Raw genomic sequence first — 26,871 nt, forward strand, 5'->3', positions numbered from 1 at the left:
GGATTATTTGACAGAATTTAATTGAGTGTAATGAAAGAAATTGTAAATTATTATGTATTTTAAAACATTTTAAAATCAATAATCTACACATAGGCTTTACTTCTAAGAATATTAAGTTTTTGCATTTATTGTTTATTTAAATCCATAAATCTCTTATCCTATAAAAGTTTTTTATTTAATACAAAAAAGGAGGAAATTTTATATGAACTGTGCTTTCATTCAAATATATCTTGAGATAATACAAAAAAGAAGAAAAAAACAAACTCATAGAGAGCAAAAATAGACGGAGAAAAGAAAGTAAAAGACGGGATCTCTGTTAGGCTCCGCCCACATGTAGGCGGGCTCAGTCTATCAGGTTTACAGGAAACTTGAATATCAGGAAGTCCTGAACTTTTTCAGATTTCCTATTAAATTCGCCGAAAATACGAGATTAACCTTGAAAACACAACATTTGTTGCAGATTCCGAACAGTGTTTACAGTATTGGGCTCACCAAGGTAGGACGAAAACCCGAACTTTAATAGGAACTACACGTGTTTTACGCTATAATTACAAGTAAACGATCAAAAAATGCTTTTATTTGTTTGTTTGTAAACACACAGAAGGTCCGAGCATAGCTTTTATTTACGTCCCAGCAGCGCTGAGACCAAGAAATAAAAGTTTTAGGGTTGAAATGTTTCTGTAACGACAACCAGGCCTCAATGAAACAAACCGACTCGATACTTTATTCTGAAAAACACAACGTTTCAGTCTAAAACAGGTTATACTTAAATATCAAAAAATTATGCATTACGAATGTGTTTTAAAGTCTATTTTTAATTTAATTATATATTTCAACCCAAAGTAACTAAAACATATTTAACTTTTATTTAACTATTTAAAAAAAAACATTTATTTTTTATCTTGCTGCGAATTGAAAAATATTTTAAATTCTCTATAAAATAGGCAGATAGTATACTTACTAACTGTTTTTTTTTTTTTTTTTTTTAAGTCCCAATTAAGGCAAAAATTGAATAAATGCATGATGTATCTGCAATTCGGTTTATGGTTTCTCCTCTTAATTAAAAATAACAGTTTTGCTAATGGATTATTATGTTAATTGTTTTAAGAAAAATCCACTAGAATACCTTAAAACAGACTAATTTATTAATAAAGACAAATCTACTGAAAATCAACCTATGAAAATCCGACATTAACTTGAATTTAGGGGTGTAATAATTCATTTTAAGAACGGTTTGATTCGTATTATAACTTGTAGTTGCCAATGCAATTTATAATGGATATTGGTTCATTTTGAACGATCCAATTTAATGACCTAAAATTGATGCAGGACATCTTTAAAAGAAACTTCAACCAGTGTGACTCAGAGATAAAAAAAAAAAACAAACCTAGTACTGAACAGTGCAGGTGAAGTTTTTCCAGATTCCTTGTATTTCTTGCAAGATAATCAAGTGTTAATTAAATTGTGTACAAACAAACAAGTAAACAATAATTCATGTCAAATCCATTCACATTTTAGTTTGATAAAGTTTAGCCCACTGTTGTTTTTCCACATTAGAATAATCCAAACAGAACATGTCCTATTCTTAAATAACTTTGTAATTGATCTGGTTAGATATCAGGAATACAAATCTATTAATCTATTAAGTCAATTGATTGTTACTTTGAATTACTTACAAGCTAAATTATTTTGGAAAAAATAACTAATGAAACAATCCAAGAAAAAATAAAAACCAAAGTCCCACTGACTATTACATGAATCCTCCAACAACCTCAGACTTTTTATGATTCATTCAGATAGAAATTAAGCGTTTTATTGGTATTTTAGAATGACTGGTATTCTGTTTTGCTGTGATCAAACTGACCAATCATGTCTGGTCCCATAAACGCTGCAGTGGATGCTGAATGTTTGTGGTGTCCAGGTGAGGAGGCCATGAACCGAGTCCCCCTGCAGCAGCCGCAGACCTGCGGGCCCTGGGAGCTGAAGGAGCGACTTGGAACGGGAGGCTTTGGGAATGTCACAAGATGGCAAAATAAGGTGAAAGAATCACCAAAACCTCTTTATACAGCAAGTCAGAGATGTGTTTGTATCTGTTTGCTGTGTTCTTGTAGGAATATTTGTTTTAAATTTGATAAAATGGCAGCATTGACAAACAGAAGTTTCTTTAGAAAAAGCATGTTTGGGTTAAAAAAGCCCCTAAGAAAATCAGGTAACGTTAGGAAGTTTTTACATTTTAGTTCAATTTTTTGTTCATTAGGAAAATGTATAAATTATTGGGATAGTTGCTACAATGAAAATGCAGAACAAGGATTAAATGATTTAAGCTGAGCTATGCAGAAACTCCAAACTTTAAAAAAAGTTTTTAGCTATTTAAAACCTCTTTAAATTATGTTAAAAACAAAACAATAACCTAAAAACCCACTTCCATCATCTTTTGATCTATTTTAAAAGTGTTTCCAGTGGTTGTAATTATAATTATGTTCTCTGTAACCAAGGACATAGTTTCTCCAGAGCGACAAGAGTTCATTAAAATTTGCCTCTGAATTGTGGTTGGTACTCTTTGTGCGGAGCAACCCCGCCCCCCTCCCCATTACTGAGAGCTTGGAGGAAGAAGGTTGTTACCCTTATTTTCTACGTCAAAAATAAGTTATTTTTCAGAAGATTAAACGGGATTAAACCACAGTTTTCTGTTGGCTCCTGATTCACAACAATTTGAATAAAGAAATACGCAGAAATTCAATATTAAGCTTCTTTATATGTGTCCTCCATCATTAGAGAAATGCCACAAGAACATGTTAAAAGCCCAGTTTTTACCTGAGTTGGGCATTAAAATTATTTTTATAAGGTGAAAATAATCTCAAACAACAGAAATAGTGATAAGAAATAAATTAAATTCATTGTTTTATTTAATGTTTGTACCAGTTTCAAAATATTACCCTAAAATATAATTTTGGTAATTGTTTAGAAGAAAATTACAGTTAAAAGTTGCACTTGTGCCGTAAAAAATACTTCCGGCAAACAGATAAAATAGCTAAAGTTTCAATAATGTCTTTGTGCTAAATAGGTTGTGCAGTCCGGCTTTTAACACAGAGAAAAATAAACTGGATGAAACAGAAAAATCTTTTGTAGCAGTTAACGCTGGATGTTTCAGAATTAGAGGGCATTTGTGATGAATTTCCTCTGAACAGGAAACAGCTGAAATACAAAAGAGATGTCTTTACTCGAGTGACATCAGTGTAAGTCACAGGAAGACAGTCCGGCCGAGCTCGGTTAGGAGAGGATGGACCGCATGAGAATATGAACACACCCATTGAGTGACCTTCCTCTTCCTCTCCTTGTACTTCAGCTTTATTACTCACCTACAAACACCTTTAACTTGACTTTGAGTCAGACAACTTACTCATGATAAAGAGAGAGACTTCACTTATCATTTTTTAAAGTTAAATTGTTTATTTCAAATCTTATTTCTGCTCTTGCCAGGTCGTTCATTCTTTTTGTTCACAGCATTTCTCACAACCAAGTAATGCAGGGTGTGCCATTTTTTTACTGATCACACTGCGTTTGTGTAATCTCTAACTAGTGCTTACAAAGTACTTTACAGAGGAGGGTTTAACAGGTAAAGGGATGCACTGTGGTGTCATGGTTAGTATTCCCAGCGAAAGGGCCCTGGTTCAAATCCCGGCTGAGACTTTTCAATGTGGCGTCTAGTCTCTGGTTCCTCCCACAGTCCAAAAACATGCTTCATAGATCAATTAATGATTCCAAATTGTGGTTGTGTGAAATGGACTAGTAATCCAGAGTGTACTCCGCCTTTGCCCAGCAGTTGCTGGGATAGGCTCCAGCAACTCCATGACCCCAAAATGAGTCTGGAAAATGGATGTGTTTGGCAGGCATCACTGCTGCTGGGGTGACTGAGCTTCCTCTATAGGAGATTTCCTGTACTTTTAAAATCCTGAGCCTTTTATAGATTGTTAACTATGATGGGAACCAGGATGATGTCTCTTCCTGCATGTGAAACGGTTAAAAATGGATTTATGTTGAACATTGTATCAGAAAATTCCTGTTTGATGCGTTAGATTCAAGATTCAAAGTGTTTGTTGTCATACGCAATAAGAAAGCCAAGTCAGTGCAATGAAATTCTGACTTTGTCGTCCACCCTGTGCTGACGTACATGAATACATTTATAAAAATAAAAGTAATAAATGTAATAAGTACAAAAACTCACACAAAATAGAGCATAAAAACAGAGAATGCAATAAGCAAAATGCAAGATAGAATAAAAACATAAATGCAAAAGTAATCAGGTGTTATAAAGTGTCTAATGTGCAATAAGAAACTTAATTGTGCAACATGATTGTTAAACAGAAGTAGAGACTATGTGATAGAGTCCTGTCAGCTGTTCTGAAGTCTGACAGTAGGTTGTTGTTTTGTATTTCACATTTCTGTACCTCCAGTCTACGGTGGCCTTGAAGTGCAAATCATATCACAAATCACAAGATCACAATGGCATTTAAAAAAGCAAAAAGAAAAAACAATAAAAATCAAAGTAAAATTCCAAAAACCAAAACATCAAGTGATTTGTTGATGTGATTTGCACCTCAAGGCCACCGTACCAGTCTGAGTCTTTGAGCATAGAGTCGGCTCTCCTGTGGACTCTGGTGGTAAATGTTCTGCAGAGAGGGCAGTGGTGTCCTGGTGATCCTCTCGGCGGTCTTCACTACTCTCTGCAGGCAAATGGGGTCTGCAACAAAAGTGTTGTCGTACCATGCTATGATGCAGCTTTAGAGGTGCTGAGGATCCTGGGAGACATGCCAAAATTCCTCAACCTTCTCAAAAAATACAGCCGTGTTTGGGCTCTCTTAGCCAACTATGTGGTGTTGAGTGACCAGGTGAGGTCATCCAGGTATTTAAAGCTGCTCTCTCCACTTCAATCTCCCGCCTAAAAGTGGTTAATAAGATCTCCCTTTTATCCACTATCAGGAGAGGTTGTCATTAGATCATGCGACTAGATCAGCCATCCTGTAAGCTTCTTCGTCATGGTGATGCAACCAATCACTACAGTGACATCTCCAAACTTCAGAATGTTGTGATTGTGGGAGGCAACACGGTCGTGTGTGAACAAAGTGTTGATGAAGGGGCTGAGGACGGATCCCTGAGGGGTGCCAGTGTTAGTGATGATGCTGGCTAAAGTTCTGTTACCCATCCTGACAAACTGGGACCTGCCAATCAGAGGAGGAGTTACAGAGGAGGGGTTGCTATGGAGAGAAAGTCTCATTCGATTCGTGTGTGCGTAGTTCTTGATTTGTAAGTTATACAATACATTTCGTCTGTAACTTTGTGTACTTGCGATTGTGTTTTCACATGTACAAAAATTGTAAAATAAAAAAATATATACTATTTACACATGCACAACTTTAAATTATAACAGCTTATAACTTTGAATAACATCAATACTAGACTAGATTTGTGTTTAAACGATGTGTTTAAATGCGGCTAGAATGCTGGGCTGTCAGAGTTTTCTTATCAGGGGGGTGTAGGACAGTGACGGTTTGGCCAATAAAGAAACCAATAATGACACGGGTCCTCGAATAAGCAAACATTTTAATAACTAAAACGAACAGAACCAAAACAGAGAAGGTTCAAAGACGCTCAGACACTAAAAAAAAGAAAGCCGCAGATATTGAAAGCAGCTGTGACTCTCACAAGAGACGTCAGAGGAGGGAGAAACCACAACGTTTCATATTAAGCAAAGCAAACACAACAAAGGCCAGTTCATAACAAGGGCTGATCAATCCACTACGATCCCTGGGTGTCGAGGAGGCCCGCTATTGCCATGACTGTGAACCGGAATTCGCAGAAGAGCTTTGTGGCAAAGGCGCTAGCAGGAAAAGCACAGCCGTTATCGAGCGATGAGAAAAAGTGTTTTAAAAACACATATTTAGACTTTAATAATGGAGCACATTTGTTTAGGAAAGTGACAAAATATAACATTTTCAACAGATATTATTCACAATCCAAGTTCCACGCAGCTGATAAGAAAACTCTAATGACCCAGCATCCTAACACCATTTAAACGCATCATTTACACAGGAATCTTGTAGACAGGAAGAATGTAATTTCCGATTTGTACGTAAATGTGTTTTTGTGTGTGCGTAACAGGAGATTTGTGGGTACTTTTTAAATATTTGTATGTGTGATTAGCTTCAAGCTGCTGTAATTTAAAGTTGTGAGTGTGTAAATAGTATTTTGTAATTTTTTCATTTGAGTAGAACACAATTGCAAGTACGTACAGTTATGCACAAAATGTATTGTATGAGTTACAAATCAGGAATCACTCACACACAAATCGAATGAGATTATATTCTCTCTATAGGTCACAAGTTTTTTGTATTAGTCCAATTTATGTAATATTTGTTGCTTGTATAAATTTCTTGTTTTATGAATAAATATTTTTTTTTGCGTCCTAATAATTCATCTTACTGCATTTTAAACCCTGAATCCAACTCAACCAAATCATACAACTCAGAAAGAGTTTACAAAAAATGCTTTTATGTTACCTTGCATTTATTATAGGCTAATACTCTTCCTTGGTTTTTCAACATACCAATCATGTTTCACTGGGAATTAATTGTTTGTCAAGGGTCAAACCTGAAAATCTTGGCTGGACATTGATGACGAGCCCATCTGGAATTCCATAAGAGCTTCAGAGTTCAGACTTGATGCTCTGGGAATGTTCACTGCAGTTTGATCATCGGAGAGCTATGTGTAAATGAATGACCACAGTAAACCCACGCACTAACTTGATTTAAAATTGTATTTCATAAAGGGGTAGCTATTTTCAAATAGGGTGAAAATTGGGAAAGGTTATGATAAATCTTTAAGAAATTTTACACTTCTGCTCAAATCTGGACGTGTTTTTTGTTTCAGGACACAGAGGAGCAAATTGCAATAAAGCAGTGCCGCCAGGAGCTGAGTGAGCGCAACAAAGAACGATGGAAACTGGAGATTCAGATCATGAAAAGGTCAGTTTATTGGGGGTTTAAGGTTTTTCTTCTGCTGGTTTCCATCACCTTTTAGCTGTCTTCTCTCTGCAGCTGAGATTCCTCAGCTTTTATTTTCTTTTTGTTTTGTTTGAGTTTTTTTTTACAGAGTTTTAGAAGTGTCTTTTTCTGCAGTAACACATCACAAAGTTAAATATTTGTTTGAAACGCTGCTGAAATTTTCCATTTCTTTCTCCCCCACTGGCCCTTTTGGCTTCACATAGTAAAATAGTTATGGTTTAATTCATCTAATTAGGTTCCCTGAAAAGTTTGACGTTTTTGAGGTTTGACTTTCAAGTACCGTCCTCTTAAAAAATATATTAAAGCAAACATTTGATCGGTATGGTCAAAGCAAAAGTCCCTTGGGTAAATAATTGGAGCAGCGTGGCTGTGGGGGTTATTTTCGGGAGTTCGGTTATTTTCAGCACCATAAAAATACCGCCTCCTCGTTTTTTTCAATCGGTTTCCGTTACATGTCAGGTCACTGGAGTTCCACGCCAACTTATGTGGGTTTGTTTTGGAGGAGTGATGAGTTTCTCGTTTTATTCTTTTCTTGGACCCACTTTAACAAGTGTGATGTTTGCAGACAACCACAGCCCTCCTCAGCACCCACGCTTCAAAGCCACAGGGCAGGGGACGAGGCACACTATCATTATAATATTACAGCTACTTAACACAGATTTACGCAAACACTCAAAAACATGTTTTGTTTTATAAATGCAATGTTGCCTTGCGTTATGCCAGTGTTTTGCAACCTTTCAAAAATCTCAAGGCACATCAACAAAAGCTAAAAATGTAAAAAAAATAGAGAAACTCTGAAGTCTATATTAATGATGTACCACACCCTCCAGGATCTCGTGGATATTTTCTGTAATACAGCGGGACAAAAGAGTATTTAGTCAGCCATCAATTGGGCAAATTCTCCCACTAAAAAAGATGAGAGATGCCTGTAACTTTCATCATAGGTATACCTCAACTATGAGAGACAAAAAGAGAAAAATAATCCAGAAAATCACATTGTTTGGTTTTTAAAGAAGTAAATCATAGTGGAAAATAAGTATTTGGTCACCTACAAACAAGCAAGATTTCTGGCTCTCACAGACCTGTAGCTTCTTCTGTAAGATGATCCTCTGTCCTCCACTCGTTACCTGTATTAATGGCACCTGTTTTAACTCCTTATCTATAAAAGACACATGTCCACAACCTTAAACAGTCACAATCCAAACTCCACTATGGCCAAGACCAAAGAGCTGTCTAAGGACACCAGAAACAAAATTGTTGACCTGCACCAGGCCAGGAAGACTGAATCTGCAATTGGTAAACAGCTCGATGTCAAGAAATCAACTGTGGGAGAAATTATTAGGAAATGGAAAACATACCACTGATAATCTCCCTCTATCTGGGGCTCCCGGCAAGATCTCACCCCGCTGGATCAAAATGATCACAAGACCAGTGAGAAAAAATCCCTATACCACACGGGGGACCTAGTGAACAACCTGCAGAGAGCTGGGACCAAAGTAACAAATGCTACCATCAGTAACACACTACACCGCCAGGGACTGAAATCCTGCAGTTCCTGACGTGTCCCTCTGCTAAAGCCAGTAAAGTTTGCTGGAGAACATTTGGATGATCCAGAAGAGGATTGGGAGAATGTCCTATGGTCAGATGAAACCAAAATAGAACTTTCTGGTTAGAACTCTACTGTTTGGGGGAGAAAGAATGCCGATTGCATCCAAAGAACACCAATACCTAGTGTAAAGCATGGGGGTGGAAACATTATGGTTTGGGGCTGTTTTTCAGCAAAGGAACCAGATTGACTGATCCGTGTAAAGGAAAGAATGAATGGGTCCATGTATGGCCAGATTTTGAATGAAAACCTCCTTCCATCAGCAAGAACATTGAAGATGAAACGAGGCTGGATCTTTCAGCACGACAATGATCCCAAACACACTGCCGGGTAATGAAGGAGTGGCTTCATACGAAGCCTTTTAAGGTCCTGGAGTGACCTAACCAGTCTCCAGATCTCAGCCCCACAGAAAATCTTTGGAGGAAGTTGAAAGTCTGTGTTCCTCAACAACAGCCCCAAAACATCAATGCTCTAGAGGAGATCAGCATGGAGGATTGGACCAAAATAGCAGCAACAGTTTGTGAAAACCTTGTGAAGACTTGCAGCAAACGTTTGACTGCTGTCATTGCCAACAAAGAGTACGGAACAAAATTTTGAGATAAACTTTTGATATTGACCACATTTTCCACCATAATTTACAAATAAATTCATTTAAAAATCAGACAATGTGATTTTCTGGATTTGTTTCTCATAGTTGAGGTATATCTATGATGACAATTACAGGCCTCTTATCTTTTTAAGTGGGAGAACTTGCACAATTGGTACTTGACTAAATACTTTTTTTGCCCCACTGTAGTAGCAGCACAAAAAGCTTCAAGTTAGAACTGTTTTTCTGTTTTTTTTTTCTTTTAGTAAAAGTAATTGGCACCAGTCTGCCTTGTTTCCATAGCATCATACATGATGGGTTCACTTCTTCAGTCGCTTTACTTTTACTAACAGTTAGAGTCACTTTTTACATCTCAGCTTCGATTCTCTTTCTGGAAAGAACCACATCACACTCACTTCTTGTTATAGGCATAGTTTCCTCTGAAAAACTCAGTCATCTATGAAATCTAAACTGAGTTTTTTTAATCGTTCCAATAAATTTAGTCCAAAACATTAAGACTCAAGCCTTTCCCTGAAAGTATGACAAAACGGTAGAGATTGGAACTTGTAAATTTTGGTTTTAGTGCTTAAATAAACACATTCTGGGCCATGATGGATAATCATTTTTAATTGAATCAGAACAATGTATGTAATGTTATGGGAAAAAATAGAAACATTTGAGAAGTTCCTACATTTTCTGAGGGTTTGTGAAAGTGGAGAAGATTAAACATGAAAGGAAATGATCAGGCAGGACAACACAGTTATAGTGGCTTTTAATAAAAGCGGGGTAAGCCAATAAACAAGCTTAAATGGAAAATAAACTTGAAGATATCAAGCATAATCCAAACACATTTATACACATGTAGAAGCTTCAGTGTAAACTCAGATTATCCATCTCTCAGTTTTACTTATGCGTTTAGGGATGCGCAAAAACATCAAAAGTCAAATAGAAAACATCCTACATCGATAAACTGGTTCAGCCAATGTTTATAACTGACAAAAATAGAATTAATAAACATTTAAAACATTCAAGTACTTTTCGTACTTGAATGCACCCTTCATTTACCACTTAATGAAGCATAAAAAAACATTTAAATGTTGGTAATTACTGGGACTTTCCAGATACGTAGATTAGTGCAATCATCCAGAAACTCCATTGTTTCCATCCGGTTATTGCAGAGTTTCAGACAACCTGGTGACTGGATTGAAACGGATAAGAATCCTAGACATGGAGGAGGAAAACGTAGCGTTGTTTTTTTGGATTTTGGGGTACTGGAGTTTGTAAAGTTCTACCTCTGCTTTTCTGTCTTAACAGTCCTGAAATCTCCCAAAAAAGGTGTTTTAAAGTTGAGGCAAGTTGTGAAATGAAAATAAAATGCTAACTTTTTAATATATTGAGAGAGAGTTTGTTTCTATTAAGCTATTTCTGAAGTAAAATTATTTATTGTTTAACAGTAGTAATAGATTTTAAGCTATCTTTTAGTTTGTTTTATAAAAATGCTTTAGTCATAATTTGAGGAGGAAAAAAAGAGAACGTTTTAGTCTCAATAAGGGATTAAATGTCTGGTTTAAAGCTGTGACTCTTTATTACGTTTATTAGTTTTGGTGCTTTCACCGGATAGATCATCGAAGAAAGATTTATTGTTCTCTTTTCTGGTCGTACGTGACGTCAATCTACATTTGAGTTCTCCCAAAGAAAAGAGAACCTTTCCTTTGTCGGGTATTTGATGTCCTGTTCTCCCCCAGGCTGTACCACGTCAACGTGGTGGCGGCTCGAGATGTCCCTGCAGGGATGCAGAAGCTTGTGACCACCAACGATCTACCGCTGCTTGCCATGGAGTACTGTCAGGGAGGAGATCTGAGAAAGGTAGGGTTTGTGGTCACAGTGTGTGGTTTCACCCAGCAGAGTAGAAGCCGGAAGTACTTTGTGTTTAAGAGTTGAATCATAGCAGATTAAGGGGAATAGTAATCTCTTTTTTCTGCTGTCCTCAGATGGAAGTTTCAAGACAAAAATCAATAAAAACATTTAGTAGCCGAAGGCCACAAGATTAAAGATGAATACTATACTATACTATACTATGCTAGTTTCTTGTATATAAACAAAGATCCATTTATTTTAATAATCAGTGGTTGCTATTCAGATGATATTGGTTGAGTTTCAACGTTCTACTGAGATTTGAACTAATATTGCCAGATTCGAAGTCCAGAGTGCTAACCATTACACAATAGAACTTGAAGTATTAGTTGTGCAATGCAGACTCAGTTTTACAGATTTTAATAAAAAACTGGGGAAAAATTGCAAAACACACTTACTCCCCAAGAAAAAAGATTTCTGATGTAAAGGCCCTATATATCATGCTAAATCAACTTTTTGAGCTTTTAAGTGTATTGTAATGTAAATTCGTCATAAAAAAACAACCCCAAAGCTGGATTTTGATCCATTCACCTATTTTTGAACACCCCTCCCAATCCAGGGAAATAAGGGTCCTTTCATTGTTAGGTATGACCATAGAGGAACAGCCCCTTCCAAGAAGAATCTGGGTTGCTAGAACCGCTCCCAGGCTAACCCAAACTCCCACTTCCTCCACAGAGCTGTGCCCACGGCACTACACAGCTAAACATGGTATCTGGTTGTTGGTCACGTGATTCAATTAGTTAAAAAAGGGTTTCCATTGCAGTTTTTCTCAACAATTACCTCCTTCAAACGCAAAAACTGTTTTTTTGATAATTGCAAGTTTTTTTCAAAATGGCGCATTTATATTCGCCAAATCTATTATTGCAAATCCAATTTGCGCAATTTCGTAATCAATGAAAAGAATGTGGAGAAAAGCGGTACAGTGGTTAGCGCCCTTGTCTCATGCTGAGAAGACCCTGGTTCAACCCCCAGCTGGGACCCTCCTGTGTGGAGTTTACATGTTCCCCACATGCATATCCAGGATTTCACCAGGCACTCCTACAGTCCAAAAACATGCTTCATAGGTTAAATGGTTACTCTAATGCCAAATCCGACTTCCTCTCCACCCCCACACTCAGCCCCCCAAACATAGAGTTATGGAAAGTGTCTTCAAATTCAGACATTACTAACCTTCAATGGGGTCATCAATAATCGCCGGTCATCCACACTAGAGCAAAGCTGCCAACACTCAGAAAATACACATCAGTTTCGTAGCTTTAAAAAGTCATTACTTACATTTAAATGTAAACTTCTGTGCATCAGAGCACATCAAAAATATGTATCACCCTCCTGACAGGGGGATACACAGCCCTAAATCCCTATGCCTCCCCCTTAAAAAAACATTTTGGACACCACTAGCTTGAAATGCCCCTACAATTGGAAGGGTAGAGAGCAGCCGTAGGTTGTTTCTAGGTGTGTGGGAGTGCTTTTGTGCCCTACAACATACTGGTAATATTTCCAGGGTGTACTCCACCTTCACCCGATAGGAGCCAGGACTCCTGCAGTCCAGTGAAAAAGGATGTAGTGATTGAAGAAAATCGATGGATGTAATGTGGAGGAAAGCTAAAAGCACTTCCTGACACGTATTAAATCTGGATTTCGGGGTCAGTCATTATTTCCTTTAAAGCTTAAGATAAAAAAAAAAAAAACATAAATTCCCGAACAATAAAAGAGTTTAAGTCTTCACAACTGGTGAAAATATCCAAGTTGAGAGGTAGATGGAGCAGATTAAGTTTGTAAAAAGTCACTTTACTTGGGCCTGTTTTAAGTTTTAAGAAGCGAATTTGTTACTTTGTGAATTTAGAAAGATTTACCAAGATCCACTAAGATCTCACTTTATGAGAGTTGTTTCCGAGACCAACAGGACTGCTCTAAACAGTTAAATCAACCACATCATGTTCACTTGTGTGCTCTTTTCCACATGGTTCATGTTACTCACAGTGTTTTTTCTGCCTGCAGTATCTGAACGTCCTGGAGAACTGCTGTGGAATGAGGGAGGGCTCCGTGTTGATTCTTCTACGGGACATTTGTGAGTTTGTGAACAAGTTTCGAGCAACTTCTTGAGGGGTCCAGCCTGTGAGAATGACAGAATCATTAAACAGTGACGTCAAGACGATCCGTTTTCAGTCGTAAGGAGGAAAGGTTTCGGTGATGCCATCAGTGACCCTCCTGTTAGTCACTTGGGTGAAGCTCCCACTCATTCTGCTAGCATTACGTCAGCGTGATTACAAACACGATGTACCAACTTAAACATCAACACCTGCCTTTCGCTCCGTGAATGAGCGCTGACACAGAAAAAAATCCCTTTCCTGTGAAAAGTTCCTGGACATTTCCTGGCAATGACAGATTAATTAAAGACCGTCACATGACCGAGTGAAACACAGGTACTCAAATGCTACAGTTTCCGCTCCAGTGAGCGCTTATAACCAGCACACACACACAAGTCTCTGTGTGGCTTCAGAAAATGTTTTCCCTGACCTTTGGCTACAAAACCTCTCATGAGGTTAAAATGAAGTCGACATCCAAACGTTTTCTTTTGCTGGCCCCCTCTTGGAGCTAATGAATTAGTTTGTTAGATTTTATGCAGCTGGGTAAAAAATTAACATTTCAGTTGTAGGTCCCATCCGAATACTCCCCTTCTCCCTTCCCCTTAGCCCTCCCCCTTCGTTCATCCCTCCGTGCTTGCTCCAAACGGAGGGTGATGAAAGGATAGTGTCTAATATTAAAAAAAATAGTGTCTAATATTTTGGACGTGACTTTCGTTCGACTACATTTAAGCAAAATGTTTTTTCAGAATTTATTTCTTTAAAATAATTTTTTTTTTCTATCTCTGAAAAACACTTCATAGTTTTACTTTGAAAATGAGAACTTTTACTTTGAAGATGTATTCCCTTCCTGTGACAGCATCACATTTGTTTATTTGGTTTATATAATTGAAATCCAATATTTTTCTGCATTTTAGAGCCATAATTACATTACCTGGAGTGTATTTTTTACCCTACTATACATATAAAAATTACAAATCAGCGATTTTATACATCACAAATGTTTACATTTTTTTTTTTTGGAACAGATCTTAAATATTTGAGTATTCGGATAGTCGTTACAGCCCTAACAATAACAGTATTCAAAATCAGCATTCTATTGATATATTTTGAATTTTCAAACGTTTCTATTTACCCTGGAAAAGTCTGTTGGTTTGGACCAAGTCCGTGTAATGTGGACCTTGCGTTTAGCCTGTATTCAGACTAATATAAACTGGACATTTGTGCTCCTAACCAAAGCTTGTAAACAAAACCATGTGACTAAAGACCTCTACAGTCATTGGGAATTACAAGGGCGGGGCAAAGCAAAAACAGAAAGAATAGCGGGAGTCCTTTTGAAACGCTTGCAGCATGCCTCCACCGTACCAGAAAGTAAAAAGTGTTGTATGTGACGTTGATACAGACATTCAAAAGTGATCAGCGAAATATACATTTTGAATAGGTGAACTATCCTGACAAGGATTGCTAAAGAATTTCCGCTATTCCTTCTCTCGTTACTTTGCCCCGCCCTCGTAATTCTTGTCCAATGACCGAAATTATCTTTAGTCATGTCAACCTTAGCTACATTTAAGACATGTTTAACTGATGTGGTTTGTGATGAATGTAGAAGTTTTTAATGTTATTAGTAGGGATGGGCCGATATCATTTTTTCCGTCCAATATTTGCAGATACTAATATTTAAGTGTCTACAATAGTACAAAGTTTAGATTTGCTTTTTGTTTCTTTATAAGAATGCACAACTTTTCTTTGACTATGCAATGACATTATACTTGACTTTTTTAACATACAGAAAGGGATCTCATAGAAACAAGTATTTCTTTAAAACTCTGAAAATATACTTGAAAACATTATTAAACTATTAGATGTGACTGTAGCTCATACGTTTTTCATTGCCAGGGATCGATTAGGAACAAGTATCCATGAAGTCAAAAAATAAAGTGTATTTGAAAACAGTCAGAGCAATATCTGTGATTTTTTTTTTTAGTAGAAGTTCAATACCGATAAATTCAAATTATGCAAATATTGTCCGATATCGATACTGACAGCGATATATTGCTTATTCTGTGTTTTTATGAGTTTCCTTCTGTCTTTTTATTGTAAACATTAACTTAGTGCTTCCTGTAGACTTTTTATGGACCAACTTACCTTTTCCAGTCAGAATACACCATAACTGGAGCTTAGTCTTATTGAGACCACCTCAAAAGATGAGTCCTAGAACAGTTCCTGGTCCCAGACCAGGGTTTGTCGAGGTGTATTGAAAATTAGTTCCAGATTATTTTGGGGGAAACAAACTCTGGTCTGAACTTTAGTCTGAATACACCTAAATCTTTTGTAACCCCTTCAACTGTCTCTTTCTTTTTTGTCTCTTCTTAGCTTCTGCCCTGACTTACCTCCATAATAAGAGGATCATCCACAGAGACTTGAAACCAGAGAATATTGTGCTGCAGCAGGGAGAGAAGAGAGTGAGTTTAAGACGCTGTGATTTGCAAATACACCCAAACCACAACAGAAAGAGTGTCTGCCTGTAAAAAGAAGGGGGTTATGAAATATAAGCAACTTTTGTCTTTGGAGTCCGCATACTTTCCCCATCCACCGTTCATGTGGAAACCCTAGAATTTTAAAAGTGAGGCTGTCGTTTGATGGAAGCCTCGTTCTTCATTTCTGCAAACACATGGTTGCATGTCGCGCTCCATCCGGAAAAATGTTACATAACCCAGAGCAGACACAATAAAGAGGTTATATGCATGTCTGTGCACGCTCTGCTCGCTTTATAGGAGCAAACAAGCTGTTGTTGTTTTTCTCTTGAATAATAGAGGGACAACTTTTGAGAAGTTTGTTCAAAATTGAAGCATAGATTACAGTTTCAGCAACCACTCAGAAAGGTATAAGAACAAGAAGAAAGACTTTATAGGGTTATTATAAAGAACAAAGTACTATAAAGTGTATAGTTTTTATCAAAACAAACATGATTAAGCCACATTTTTTCTATTTATGCTACTAATTCTGCCCCAGTTAACCTTTTCCCCTCTGTTCTCCACAACAAACTCAGCTGATTCACAAGATTATAGATCTGGGCTATGCAAAAGAGTTGGACCAGAGCAGTCTCTGCACCTCCTTTGTGGGAACTCTGCAGTACTTGGTAAGTCTTTGAAGGAAGCCTCTTTATTTTGGGGATTCTTCTGACTGAAGCAGCTCCTATTCCCCCCTTTTTCAGGCCCCAGAGCTCATAGAGAGGATGAAATACACCGTCACCGTAGACTACTGGAGCTTCGGCACTTTGGTGTTCGAGTGCATCACTGGATTTCGTCCTTTCTTACCCACCTGGCAGCCGGTCCCCTGGTACATCAAAGTTTCTTTTGACTGTATTTTAAAGTTTTTAGGTTGATTGATGAAGTTTTCTTATGTTGAGCTGCAGTAAGAATGTTTTCATGATATATTACTGCAAGAATGTTGGGTTTGAGAGCAGGATTTGCCAATGAATTGCAGGATACGAGGGCTTGGCCAACGTTCGTATTTCTTGTTTAATGAGGGACATGGAGGTCAAAGGAAATTTCTGAAGCAGAGGAAACAGAGCAGAAATATCAACACTGTTTGACGTTTAACGTTCTTACAGTTCTCCGTTCTACATCCTTTCAGGCACAATAAAGTCAGACTGAAGGAGAACGATGACATTGTGGTTTATGAGGACCTCTCAGGAGAAGTCCAGTTCTCTAAACATCTGCCCCAACCCAACAACCTCAACAGGTGCACATTTAACTGAAGGGAAAACACATAAAACATGCATTGGAATATTATTTACCATCAATTATGTTTTCACTTTTATTGGGCAGTTTGTTGTTGGAGAAGATGGAGAGGTGGCTGCAGCTGATGCTGATGTGGTCCCCTCAGAAGCGAGGCAAAGACCCCAACGCCACACCCAGCAACTGCTTCTCCCAGCTGGAGCTCATCCTTAAACTTAAGGTTAGCAGCTCTTCTTCTGATGATTCTTCAAAAATGGTTTAAGCCAAGTGTAATTGACTGTTTATTAAATAAAAACAATGTTTGTATAGAAGGAGCAAAACTTAAAATGCATTTTGTAAGTATTATTTGGTCTCAGCTGTTTGTCTTTTTTCAGCATTTGATACAAAAGCTTTGCTTAAAAAACACATAGCAAACTTTTAAAAGGGTAACTAGCAAAAAAATTCATGTCAAATCTTGTCATGTGAGTAGTATTCTACATTACCTCCTCCAATGTGCAAATGAGCCCCAAAGGCTTCTGGTATCAATTGATCAATGGATAAAAACACAGTTTTATATCAGCAAATCAAAGTCAACAGAATGTTGACAGAAATCTTCCAAAGTTTAAATTTTCATTGTGTGGGAAGATTATAAAGCTCATTCTTTTAAATGTAGGTGGTATCTGAAAGGATAAAATTATTTTAAAAATAGTAAGCAATTTTTTTTGTACGTTTTTCTTTCCAAAACCAATTTATTTATTTAAACAAATAAACTAAATGAAATAAGATCTTTAAATTCAGAAGAATTATGTTTGAAATTGCAGAATATTAAATCATATTTCTCCCAAGGATGGATGAGATTTTTGTTCAATTACCAAGCCTGAGTTCACTCCACTGAAAAAACTACATGTGCTTAATGAATTCCAACCTTTTCCTTCTGTCCCTTCAGCTCGTGCACATCCTAAACATGATATCCGCTAAGATCCTGACATACTCGGTAGCAGACGATGAGACGGTGGCCGACCTGCAGCTGAGACTAGAGAGAGACACCGGCATACCTGCAGCCAACCAGGAGCTGCTGCTGGAGGCGGGGCTTGCCCTGGAGCCACACGTCCTGGCTTCACAATGCGCCGTGGATTACGCGGTAATGTCTCAAACTCACACCGTCATGGAAACCATGAATATGAAGGGAGAACTTCAATCATCTGTGTCTGTAGGAGGTGGACGGACGGCGGAGAGACCTTCCTCTGGTCTTCTTGTTTGACCGTTCTTCCTGCACCTATCAACCCCAGTTTGCTCCTCGAACACTTCCTGAAAATATCCGTTTTATCCGTAAGTGCAAAAATATGTTTTATCTCGGTGAAAGTTCTCATTCATCCTGGTGGCGATGTCTTGAGTTATAGTGACTGAACGTAAAATCTTCTTCCTTGAAAAGTTTTTACCGTTTCAGTTTGGCAGTCCTGGATTGCAATTCATCTTTCTTACCGTGCGTTTGACGCAGAAAGAAACACAAACTCCAAAATTAATCAAAATTTCCACACATCTAGTACCTGGTAAAAACGAAGTGAATGACACACCCCCCCAAAATAAGTCAAAAAAATGAAAGTTGCCAAAATATCTTATTGGGTTAAAAAAAAAAAAAAAAGTTCAAAATCCAGAAACAAAACAAAACCCCTCATGTCGAGGATATTGAGGATATTAGTGTCAAAAATATTAGTAGCCATTTTCTTGCAAAGTGTGAAATTTGGCAATTTTCACATTTTCACAGAACATGGCAAAAGAAAAATTTTGACTTTGACAAAATTTCACATACGTTCTGCCAGCTTTTAAGTCTACAAATAGTTTTGTTGACCTTTGACCTCGGAAAGAGGCCGCTACCTTGAAATTGAAAAATAAAAATAAAAAATCACCAAGTAAAAAATTATAACTCATTTAAAGGATTTCGATCTATCGCCTCCTAACTCCTCGAGCATTATCGGGAAGCTATTTTGGAAAAAAATGTTGCAGATTTTGAATTGCATTAGCGTGGCGAGCTCATAAAAGTGGCGTTCCCTTGTTGCTCACACATTTTTTACCAAAATATTGGGAAAATTTAATACACGAGTCGTTGGATCAAACTGAATGAAAGGACATACAGCATCAACATATTGGTAATGTGAGCTTGGTTAATAAAAAAAAAACTCAGTCGTCAAGGAAATCCAAAAATGTACTTTTGCATATTCTTCTAAAGCTGACATAGACTTGTTCTACACCCTCAAACGACGAAAAAATAAAATGGTTGCTATGGAGATAAAACCAACAGAGCATTTTGAAATACGTTTTTTGAAGGAATTTGTCACATGCAGCTCTGACCAGGGTGGCAGAAGGAAGACTGAGAGGAAGCTGTACAGCCAATGAGTTTGGGTCAAGCGGCTTTAACGTTAAAACACTAAAACGTCTTCTTTTTAAAATAATTTTAACATTTTTCAAGAAATTTTTAAGTCCAGTTGCCAAGATGACCTGCCTTTATGGTTTTCAGTCAGAAAAGTGCTTTGGTGCAAACTTATCAAGAGTAAAGATATTTTAAAACATATGTATCACTTTTGTGATAATTTCTCATCTTCAAATACTTTTGAATAATATGCTTCAACATTTTTTAAAAGGTTGGATTTTATTGTGTTGTTTCACCAGACTTGTATCACTCCAACAGATTTGGCACCAAAAAAGTCCAGTGATTGCACTTTTAGAGAAAAGAATGCTCTGCCCACTTACTTAAACCTCCTTATTTTCATATGGGACTAAATATTTTCATTGGGTGACGGGTCAAGCCAGTTTAGCACCTGGACTCTTAACACCCACTCTCACCACAGAGCCATGAAGCTCCACAGAAAACAAACATGCGGTTAAGTTTGGAAGAGGGAAAGACTGGATTTCAACCGTGACCCGTTAAGTTAGCTAAGTTCTCCTTGTTTAGTTCTGATGGGACTGTCTTATCACCTTACATAAGAAATGTGAAGTTTTAAAAACAGGAAAACTGAAAATAATCACTTAAAATTCAATTTTGATCTATTAAAACATGATTTGACATGTTTTTGGTTTAACCTGTCAGTTTCTGAACATTGCAGACATAAAATAAGCTTTTATTGTTTTAATAAATAATGTTATTGAAAAGTTGTTTTCAGCTGAGTTCTAAGGGTTAAAACAGTTTTTAAAAAGGCAAAAAGGCTGCGTCCTGTGGATATTTGGCAAAAGAGTTTATTTAGGTTAAAGATGTGAAGGCATTTATATCTGTGTTTCCATTACACATATGTGCAAAACTTTCAACATTCTGAAAATGTAAAAAAAAAAACAACACAATTTTGCAATTACACTGTTTCCATCAAATCCTAATTAGATCCCAATTAATTCCACATGACACTCACCTTTTGGTGAGCTGTGATGCTGCTGGGCAGCCAGTTACTACCAAGAAGCAAATTTAATTTGAAATAAGTGTTTCCATTGCAGTTTTGCGAAATGGGTCTATTTCATTACTCCTCAAAAACCCCCTCCTTCAAGCGCAATCACTTTTTTTTTATACATGAATTTTTACAAAATTGTGGTGTTTCAAATCCAATAATTTGTGCAATTTCATAGTTAATAGAAACACAGCTATAGAAACACACAGCCCGCATAATGAAGGAGTGGCTTCGTCAGAAGCATTTCAAGGTCCCGGAGTGTCCTAGCCAGTGTCCAGATCTCAACCCCATAGAAAATCTATGGAAGGAGTTGAAAGTCCAGCAACAGCCCCAAAACATCACTGCTCTAGAGGAGATCTGCATGGAGGAATGGACCAAAATACCAGCAACAGTTTGTGAAGACTTAAAGAAAACGTTTGACTGCTGTCATTGCCAAAAAAGGGTATATAACAAAGTATTGAGATTAACTTTTGATATTGATAAATTACTTATTTTCCAACATAATTTACCAATAAATTAATGAAAAATCAGGCAATGTGATTTTCTGGATTTTCTCCTTATAGATATGATGAAAACTACAGGCTTCTCTCATCTTTTAAGTAGGAGAACTTACACAATTGGTGGCTGACTAAATACGTTTTGCCCCACTGTTAAGGGTTTGCATTTCTTTAAACAATTATATTTTATAAGTTTTTACCAACTTTTGTGTTTATTTAAAGAAAACATTTGTGTTTTAGATTTTTTTATTACTATGGACCCTGCTGGGGAATAAAAAAGTTTATTGTGTGGCACTTTTTTGTCCTCTTGACTCTCTTTGTTTCTCCAGAAATGGACCCCAAGCACATCCTGCCTTACAGCCCTCTGAGGAGGACTTGTGGTCAGGCATGGCACACCATCCGCTCCCTGAAGGAAGACTGGCAAAGGCTGCAGCAGGGCCAGAAAGCTGCCATGTAAGTGACACGCACAAACTCAGGTTTCATCCGAAAACAGGCAGAAATGTATTTGTTTCTTGAAAAGAAAACTCTTTTTCTTCCAGCATGAGCCTGCTGAGACACAACTCCTCACTGTCCAAACAGAGGAATGAGATGGTGTCCATGCACCAGAGACTTACCGCCAAGCTGGACTTCTTCAACACCAGCCTTCACATTGATATGGACAAATACCAGGAGCAGACGGCCACAGGGATCGGTATATGTGCATTGCATGAATCTTTAAAATGCCAAACCGCTCATTTAGTGCTTAAAGATTAAAATCTGGTGTTTTTAACATGTTCTTATGGCATTTTTCTGATAATGGGGGTCACATATTAAGAAAATTAGGCTAAAAATTGTATTCCTGAGTATTTCTTTATTCAAATCATAGTGAATCTGGAGCAGACGAAAAAAAATAGTATTTAAAAAAGAACTTATTTGTGACAGGTCACCAGCTCTTAGCAACCGGACGGGGGGCGGGGTTGCTCTTAGGCAAATTTCAAAAAAACTCTAAGAAACTATGTCCAGGAAAAGGTCACAGGTTTTTGGATTTTGGCTAAAACACTTTTATAATAGATCAAAAGATGATTGAAGTGGGTCTAATTTATATTTTTATATGCTGAATCCACTCTATCCAGGTGTTTCAGTTTTTCTGTAACTATTTTTCACAGCATCAGAGAAGCTGATGAGTGTGTGGAGGGAGATGGAGCAAACGGCTGTCAGCTGTGGTCAGGTAGGCCCGAGCGGACCACAATGAGCATGTCAAGCAAGTATTTCCATTCCTTAAAAAGCCAGTGTGGTTACCAGGAAAAAGTGTCTGACCTGGAGGACGAGATGATGCAGCTGCAGCCAGACATCGTTGATGTGCAGAGGCAGCCGTGGAGGTGTGGAGAGGCCTTGGACACGCTGTAAGTCTCAACCCAAAAGATGGAAAAATGTAGGGACCGGCTGGGTTTTCAGCCTCCTTCTCTCTTTGATCCTCAGCGAAGGAAAAGCCATGGAGCTGTTCCGAAAACTCAGAGAGAAACCCAGAGGTTAGACCTTTTCCACGCATCACCTCACGCCTTATTTAACACTGGTCGTGGTGAGAGCACTCCTGTAATTTGTCTGCTCTTTTTTTCCCCTTTCCTCCCGCTTTATTCACTCTGCTCAGACCAGAGATGTGCAGGAGACGGTCAGGAGGTGATGCGTCTGGTCCTCCAGGCTGTGCAGGTCTATGAGAGGAAGCTCAAAGATTTCTATGCACACCTCAGGTATCCAAAGACACAAATATACAAGTTATGAAATCATGAATAAGTGTAAAAAATGTTTCAACATATGGGGCTTCACAGGCCTTTAACTCTGCATTTCAGTTAGATTGATTTTCTTTTAAAAGTCTGCAGTGTCAGTGTCATTCATCACCTGCCTCTGTGTATGTTTTGCAGTAAGACCGTGCTGTGTCGCCAGCGTGTGATGGCGCTCCTGCCAAAAGTGGAGGGCGTGGTCCAGAAGATGGGGGAGAGCGAACAGGTCCTGATGAGTCTGCAGGAGAGGCGACAGAAGGAGCTGTGGAACCTGCTCAAAGTGGCCTGTGTGAGGACATGTGAACACACAAACGCGTTACCTCAAGATTTAGGGCAAATCCACCGTGTGAAAAAACACTCACTAAAGGGCACCGTCATTTCTTGTGCAGAGTAAAGTCCGAAGCCCGGTCAGCGGGAGTCCTGATGGACTGCGAACTCCATCATCCGTGCCTCCTCTGCTGACCCCCAGAGACAGCTTACAGCAGATGTGAGTCCATTTAAAGCTGCACACATTTAAACCAGTGGTTCTCTAACCCCCAAGTCGAAGGCCAGTACCGGTCTGTGAGACAGTTGGTACCGGGCTGCACAGAAAAAAACCTGACCAACATTTGTTCCATTTCATTGATAATCAATAAACAGTTTTGGAAAACTGTTAGATTTTCCCCGCCACATCCGACTCGTTCTGGACGCATATCAAGTTGCTCAGTCGGGTGTTGAAAATCCATTCACTATTTTCTTTAAAGCAACTGCACCGACTACTTAATCAAAACTCCCAAGCTTAGAAAGTCAACAAAATCCAAACATATTTGGAAAGTTTTTTTTGTAGAGAATATCTAGGAAGAAAACAAAAGAAGAGCATTTGACTTCAAAGAAAACAGAAAGCTGCATTTCACAGAGAAAAACCAGGACTCTTTACTCCAAATATGGATTTATCGCAACAGCTGTTCCCACTCACCATAATAAAAATGCATAATAATCAGAAACTGACTGTCTGAGTTTACAAGAATGCTGCTAATAAAGTTAATGGATTTATGTTTATGATTATATTTAAAAAATACTAAATTTTATGAACTTTATTTTATTTTATTATTTTTTATTTATCCATAGCACCTTAAAAGTTAAAGGACACTGAAGTTGGCTTCCAATTTTTAGCTTCTGCTGTGACACTTATTAAGAAAAAAATTATATAAAATGTTAATGGTTCCTACAAGAAATCTAGATTTAATCTAGAGCTAAATAAAATAAAAATTTATAGTTTTATTTTGAAAGTACAAAGGAAGTTTTTATTTTGAAACCTGGAACTGTTTCCTGTCTTCCAGCTTTTTGCTGCAACACTGATTTATCCACGAACTAGAAATAGATCTCATGTGAAGGCTTGTGTTGCAGAGACAGATGTCAGATGCAAACATTATGTGGGTTTTCTACATCACAAAAACAATCTCTTTCCAGCTGCGTTTCTTCATCTGCTCCCGATTCACAACACTTTCAATAAAAAAATACAATTTTGAACTCAATTGTTTCATATCTGTCCAAAAAGCACCACTTTCATCAGAGCTGATCTTTAAAGAAGACAAATCTTTACTCTATTACAGTCAAGTATGAGAACAAAGCAGGCAATTATCACCTACAACTCAACTAAAATCTGCATAATAATAAGTCCAAAAGCATAATGTAAACCTTGAAATCTGTGATTTTAAACAGAACATAAACATTTTCTGATAAAAAGATGCTATCATCTGTTCTGGGTTCCATCTCTGACCCTCTGTGTGTCTGCAGTGATGAGTCACTCCTGGAAGAAAGCAAGACGTTTGAGAGTCGCCTCCAGAGTTTACTGCACACCACCATCCAGGAGTCAGAGAGCAGCATGGAGGTATGCACAGCTCTGCGTTGGTTTGTCTTCATTTGATGATTTAAGCAAACAAATGCTGCTTTATTTCTTGAACTAGATGCTGAGAGAGTGGACGTGGCTGAGTGGAGACCAGAGTTTCTCCAGCGACCTCTCCTGAATAGGACGAGCGTGGGGCTCTACTACCTCTTTGTGGACGGGATGTGGGACTGCAGGGTGGGAGGGTTGCAGTTCTGTTAATGGAGTACAGCCACTTTATTTGCTGCCTTAAAACTAACACTAGCTGCCTTTCCATTGACTATAAATTTGGACAAATTAGATTTGGGATAATAAATTCACCTAAAAACTCCAATTTATCAAAAAAAGATATTTGCAAATTGAGATCAAAATTGACATATTTTGCAAAACTGTAATAGAAAACCTTTTTCTAATCAAATGACCAACAACCAGATACCACGCTACACCTCAAGAGGTCCCACAGCATCACAGCTCATCAAAAGTTGAGTGTGTCATGTAGAATTGATGGATCCACAACTCCTCTGTAAAATCACCAACCATGATTTCCCAAAATCCCTTAATCTGTAACAGTAGCTTCCACGTAGCTTGCCGCTCTGCGGCCTGAATAAGACGTCTCCTTTGATAGATAAAGATGAGCGCTAGTGCTGTGACAGAAATCTGAATGTATCTGCAGTAAATCAAAGAATTGTTCACATCCGTGAATGACCTATTGCGTGAGTTGGTTTGTGTTTATTCGCATGATTATCATTTCATTTTATTTATTTTTTTTACTTATCCTGTCCTGTTATCATTTAATTTAAGTAACAGTGCAGTTGCAAAATAGTGTTTTTTCGACACTTCTAAAATTTCAATAACGTTTTGCACATCAGTTTAATGAAAACACAGCTAGTTGCTCTGGTTTTGAGGCTAATACATGATCATGGGTAAGTCAACCCCCCACTGTGGCAGTAACAGAAGTGACTGACCCACACAAGGAGCCAATTTTTTAAATGTAATTTTAATTGTATTTAGGTTATTGTAAATAATATTTTCATGAATTTAAGAAAACTTGGATGTTTTCTATTTCAAAACAAACACCCAATTTTAAGAGTAAGTCAAGTGTGATATCTTCCCGTAATTAACTGTACTTAAGTTCAGATCTCACATTAATTTTTTATGTAAACTGAAAATCAAACTTCAAATGGATGAAACTGACATTTTGTTTTTTTAAAAGGCATTATAATTTGAATTTGTTTTTTCCTGTTATAGTGAAAAGATTTGACCCTTCACGAATAAATTATTTTTTAAATAATGCTAAATACACTAATTACATATTCCTGGTTTCAGACTGAAAAACATGCATATATTAAAGATTTTTAAACATATAAAAAAAAAAACCTTTGTGCATCTTTTCCATCTACATAAATGGAAATAAAAATAATTTCAAAACGTTGTCTACTGTAGTGATTAAAGGATATATTGAGGGGTGAAAGCTGCAAACTCTGTGTAGCATGAATGGAGTATGATGGAGTATTAGGGCCAGTTTACAAACAAAAGAAAAAAATGAGTACAACTTTAAATCCTAAATTTACTAGAAAAAAATCCTAACAGTGAAATTACCAGAATAAAGTCGTATATTTATGATTTTAAAAGTCCTTGACTGAATTTTAGACTTTTTTTCTTGTAAATTTGCAAAGAAAAAAATAGTAAAAGTAATACATTTTTTACTTTTAATCTTATATTACTTTTTTTTTGCTTGCTCTAATTCTCTGTCATATTAGAGTGATTGTAATAAATGATTTAAACCTAAAATTGATTTTGAGCAGAATGTCAGTTTTGACCCTGTGACCCTGAAAGGGGCGTAGCAAAGAGAGTGGATGGATAAATGTCAATTTTGTTTGTTTTTATGGTTTCCCTTCATTAATTTTTGTTTTTCAGTACAAGTGTGACACTTTGAATAAACTTTATCTTAAAAGTTGTAATTACAATCTGTTCCAAGTTATTGTGCAAATGATATTTTTCTATGATTTTTTGAATACTCAACGCAAATGACAGTCAGCATCATTTTCTAACCATTTGAGTAAATATTAAATGTTTTTGAACAAACTCCCTAAATGCACTGTTCCACATTATTGCACACAACAATATTTATAGATTCTTAAGAACGAAAAATGTGTTGAATTTGCTGCATTGGGAGGTTGTATTTACTGAAATCAAAAGCTATTCCAAGCAAAAACATCATTTTATAGCTCAAGTTACATCTGAGCATAGGAGCCTTATTTTGTGGCAGATTCACAATTCTTGAATATATTGAAATTATTGTAGTTTCTGCTTGAATTTCATTTCAGGATGTCAGAATAGCCTCCCAGAGAT

The 26,871-nt window shown here is 37.3% G+C and overlaps 1 protein-coding gene across 1 annotated transcript; it reads left to right on the forward strand.

The window, feature by feature from the left end:
• The first annotated feature begins 12 nt into the window (after nucleotides 1-12).
• On the forward strand, nucleotides 13-26,486 carry ikbkb (inhibitor of nuclear factor kappa B kinase subunit beta). The gene is made up of 22 exons (XM_024276107.2): nucleotides 13-496; nucleotides 1,922-2,037; nucleotides 6,928-7,022; nucleotides 10,999-11,119; nucleotides 13,166-13,235; nucleotides 15,625-15,713; nucleotides 16,301-16,390; nucleotides 16,466-16,590; nucleotides 16,888-16,995; nucleotides 17,082-17,211; nucleotides 17,917-18,111; nucleotides 18,185-18,299; nucleotides 21,228-21,351; nucleotides 21,438-21,589; nucleotides 22,044-22,105; nucleotides 22,180-22,280; nucleotides 22,357-22,406; nucleotides 22,526-22,625; nucleotides 22,797-22,944; nucleotides 23,045-23,142; nucleotides 24,432-24,525; nucleotides 24,602-26,486. The coding sequence occupies exons 2-22, from the start codon at nucleotides 1,933-1,935 to the stop codon at nucleotides 24,659-24,661; spliced, it is 2,232 nt and encodes a 743-aa protein (XP_024131875.1). The 5' UTR covers nucleotides 13-496; nucleotides 1,922-1,932; the 3' UTR covers nucleotides 24,662-26,486.
• Nucleotides 26,487-26,871: the final 385 nt, after the last annotated feature.

This window comes from Oryzias melastigma, linkage group LG9, assembly GCF_002922805.2.
Source record: "Oryzias melastigma strain HK-1 linkage group LG9, ASM292280v2, whole genome shotgun sequence".
In the NCBI taxonomy this organism is placed as follows: domain Eukaryota; kingdom Metazoa; phylum Chordata; class Actinopteri; order Beloniformes; family Adrianichthyidae; genus Oryzias; species Oryzias melastigma.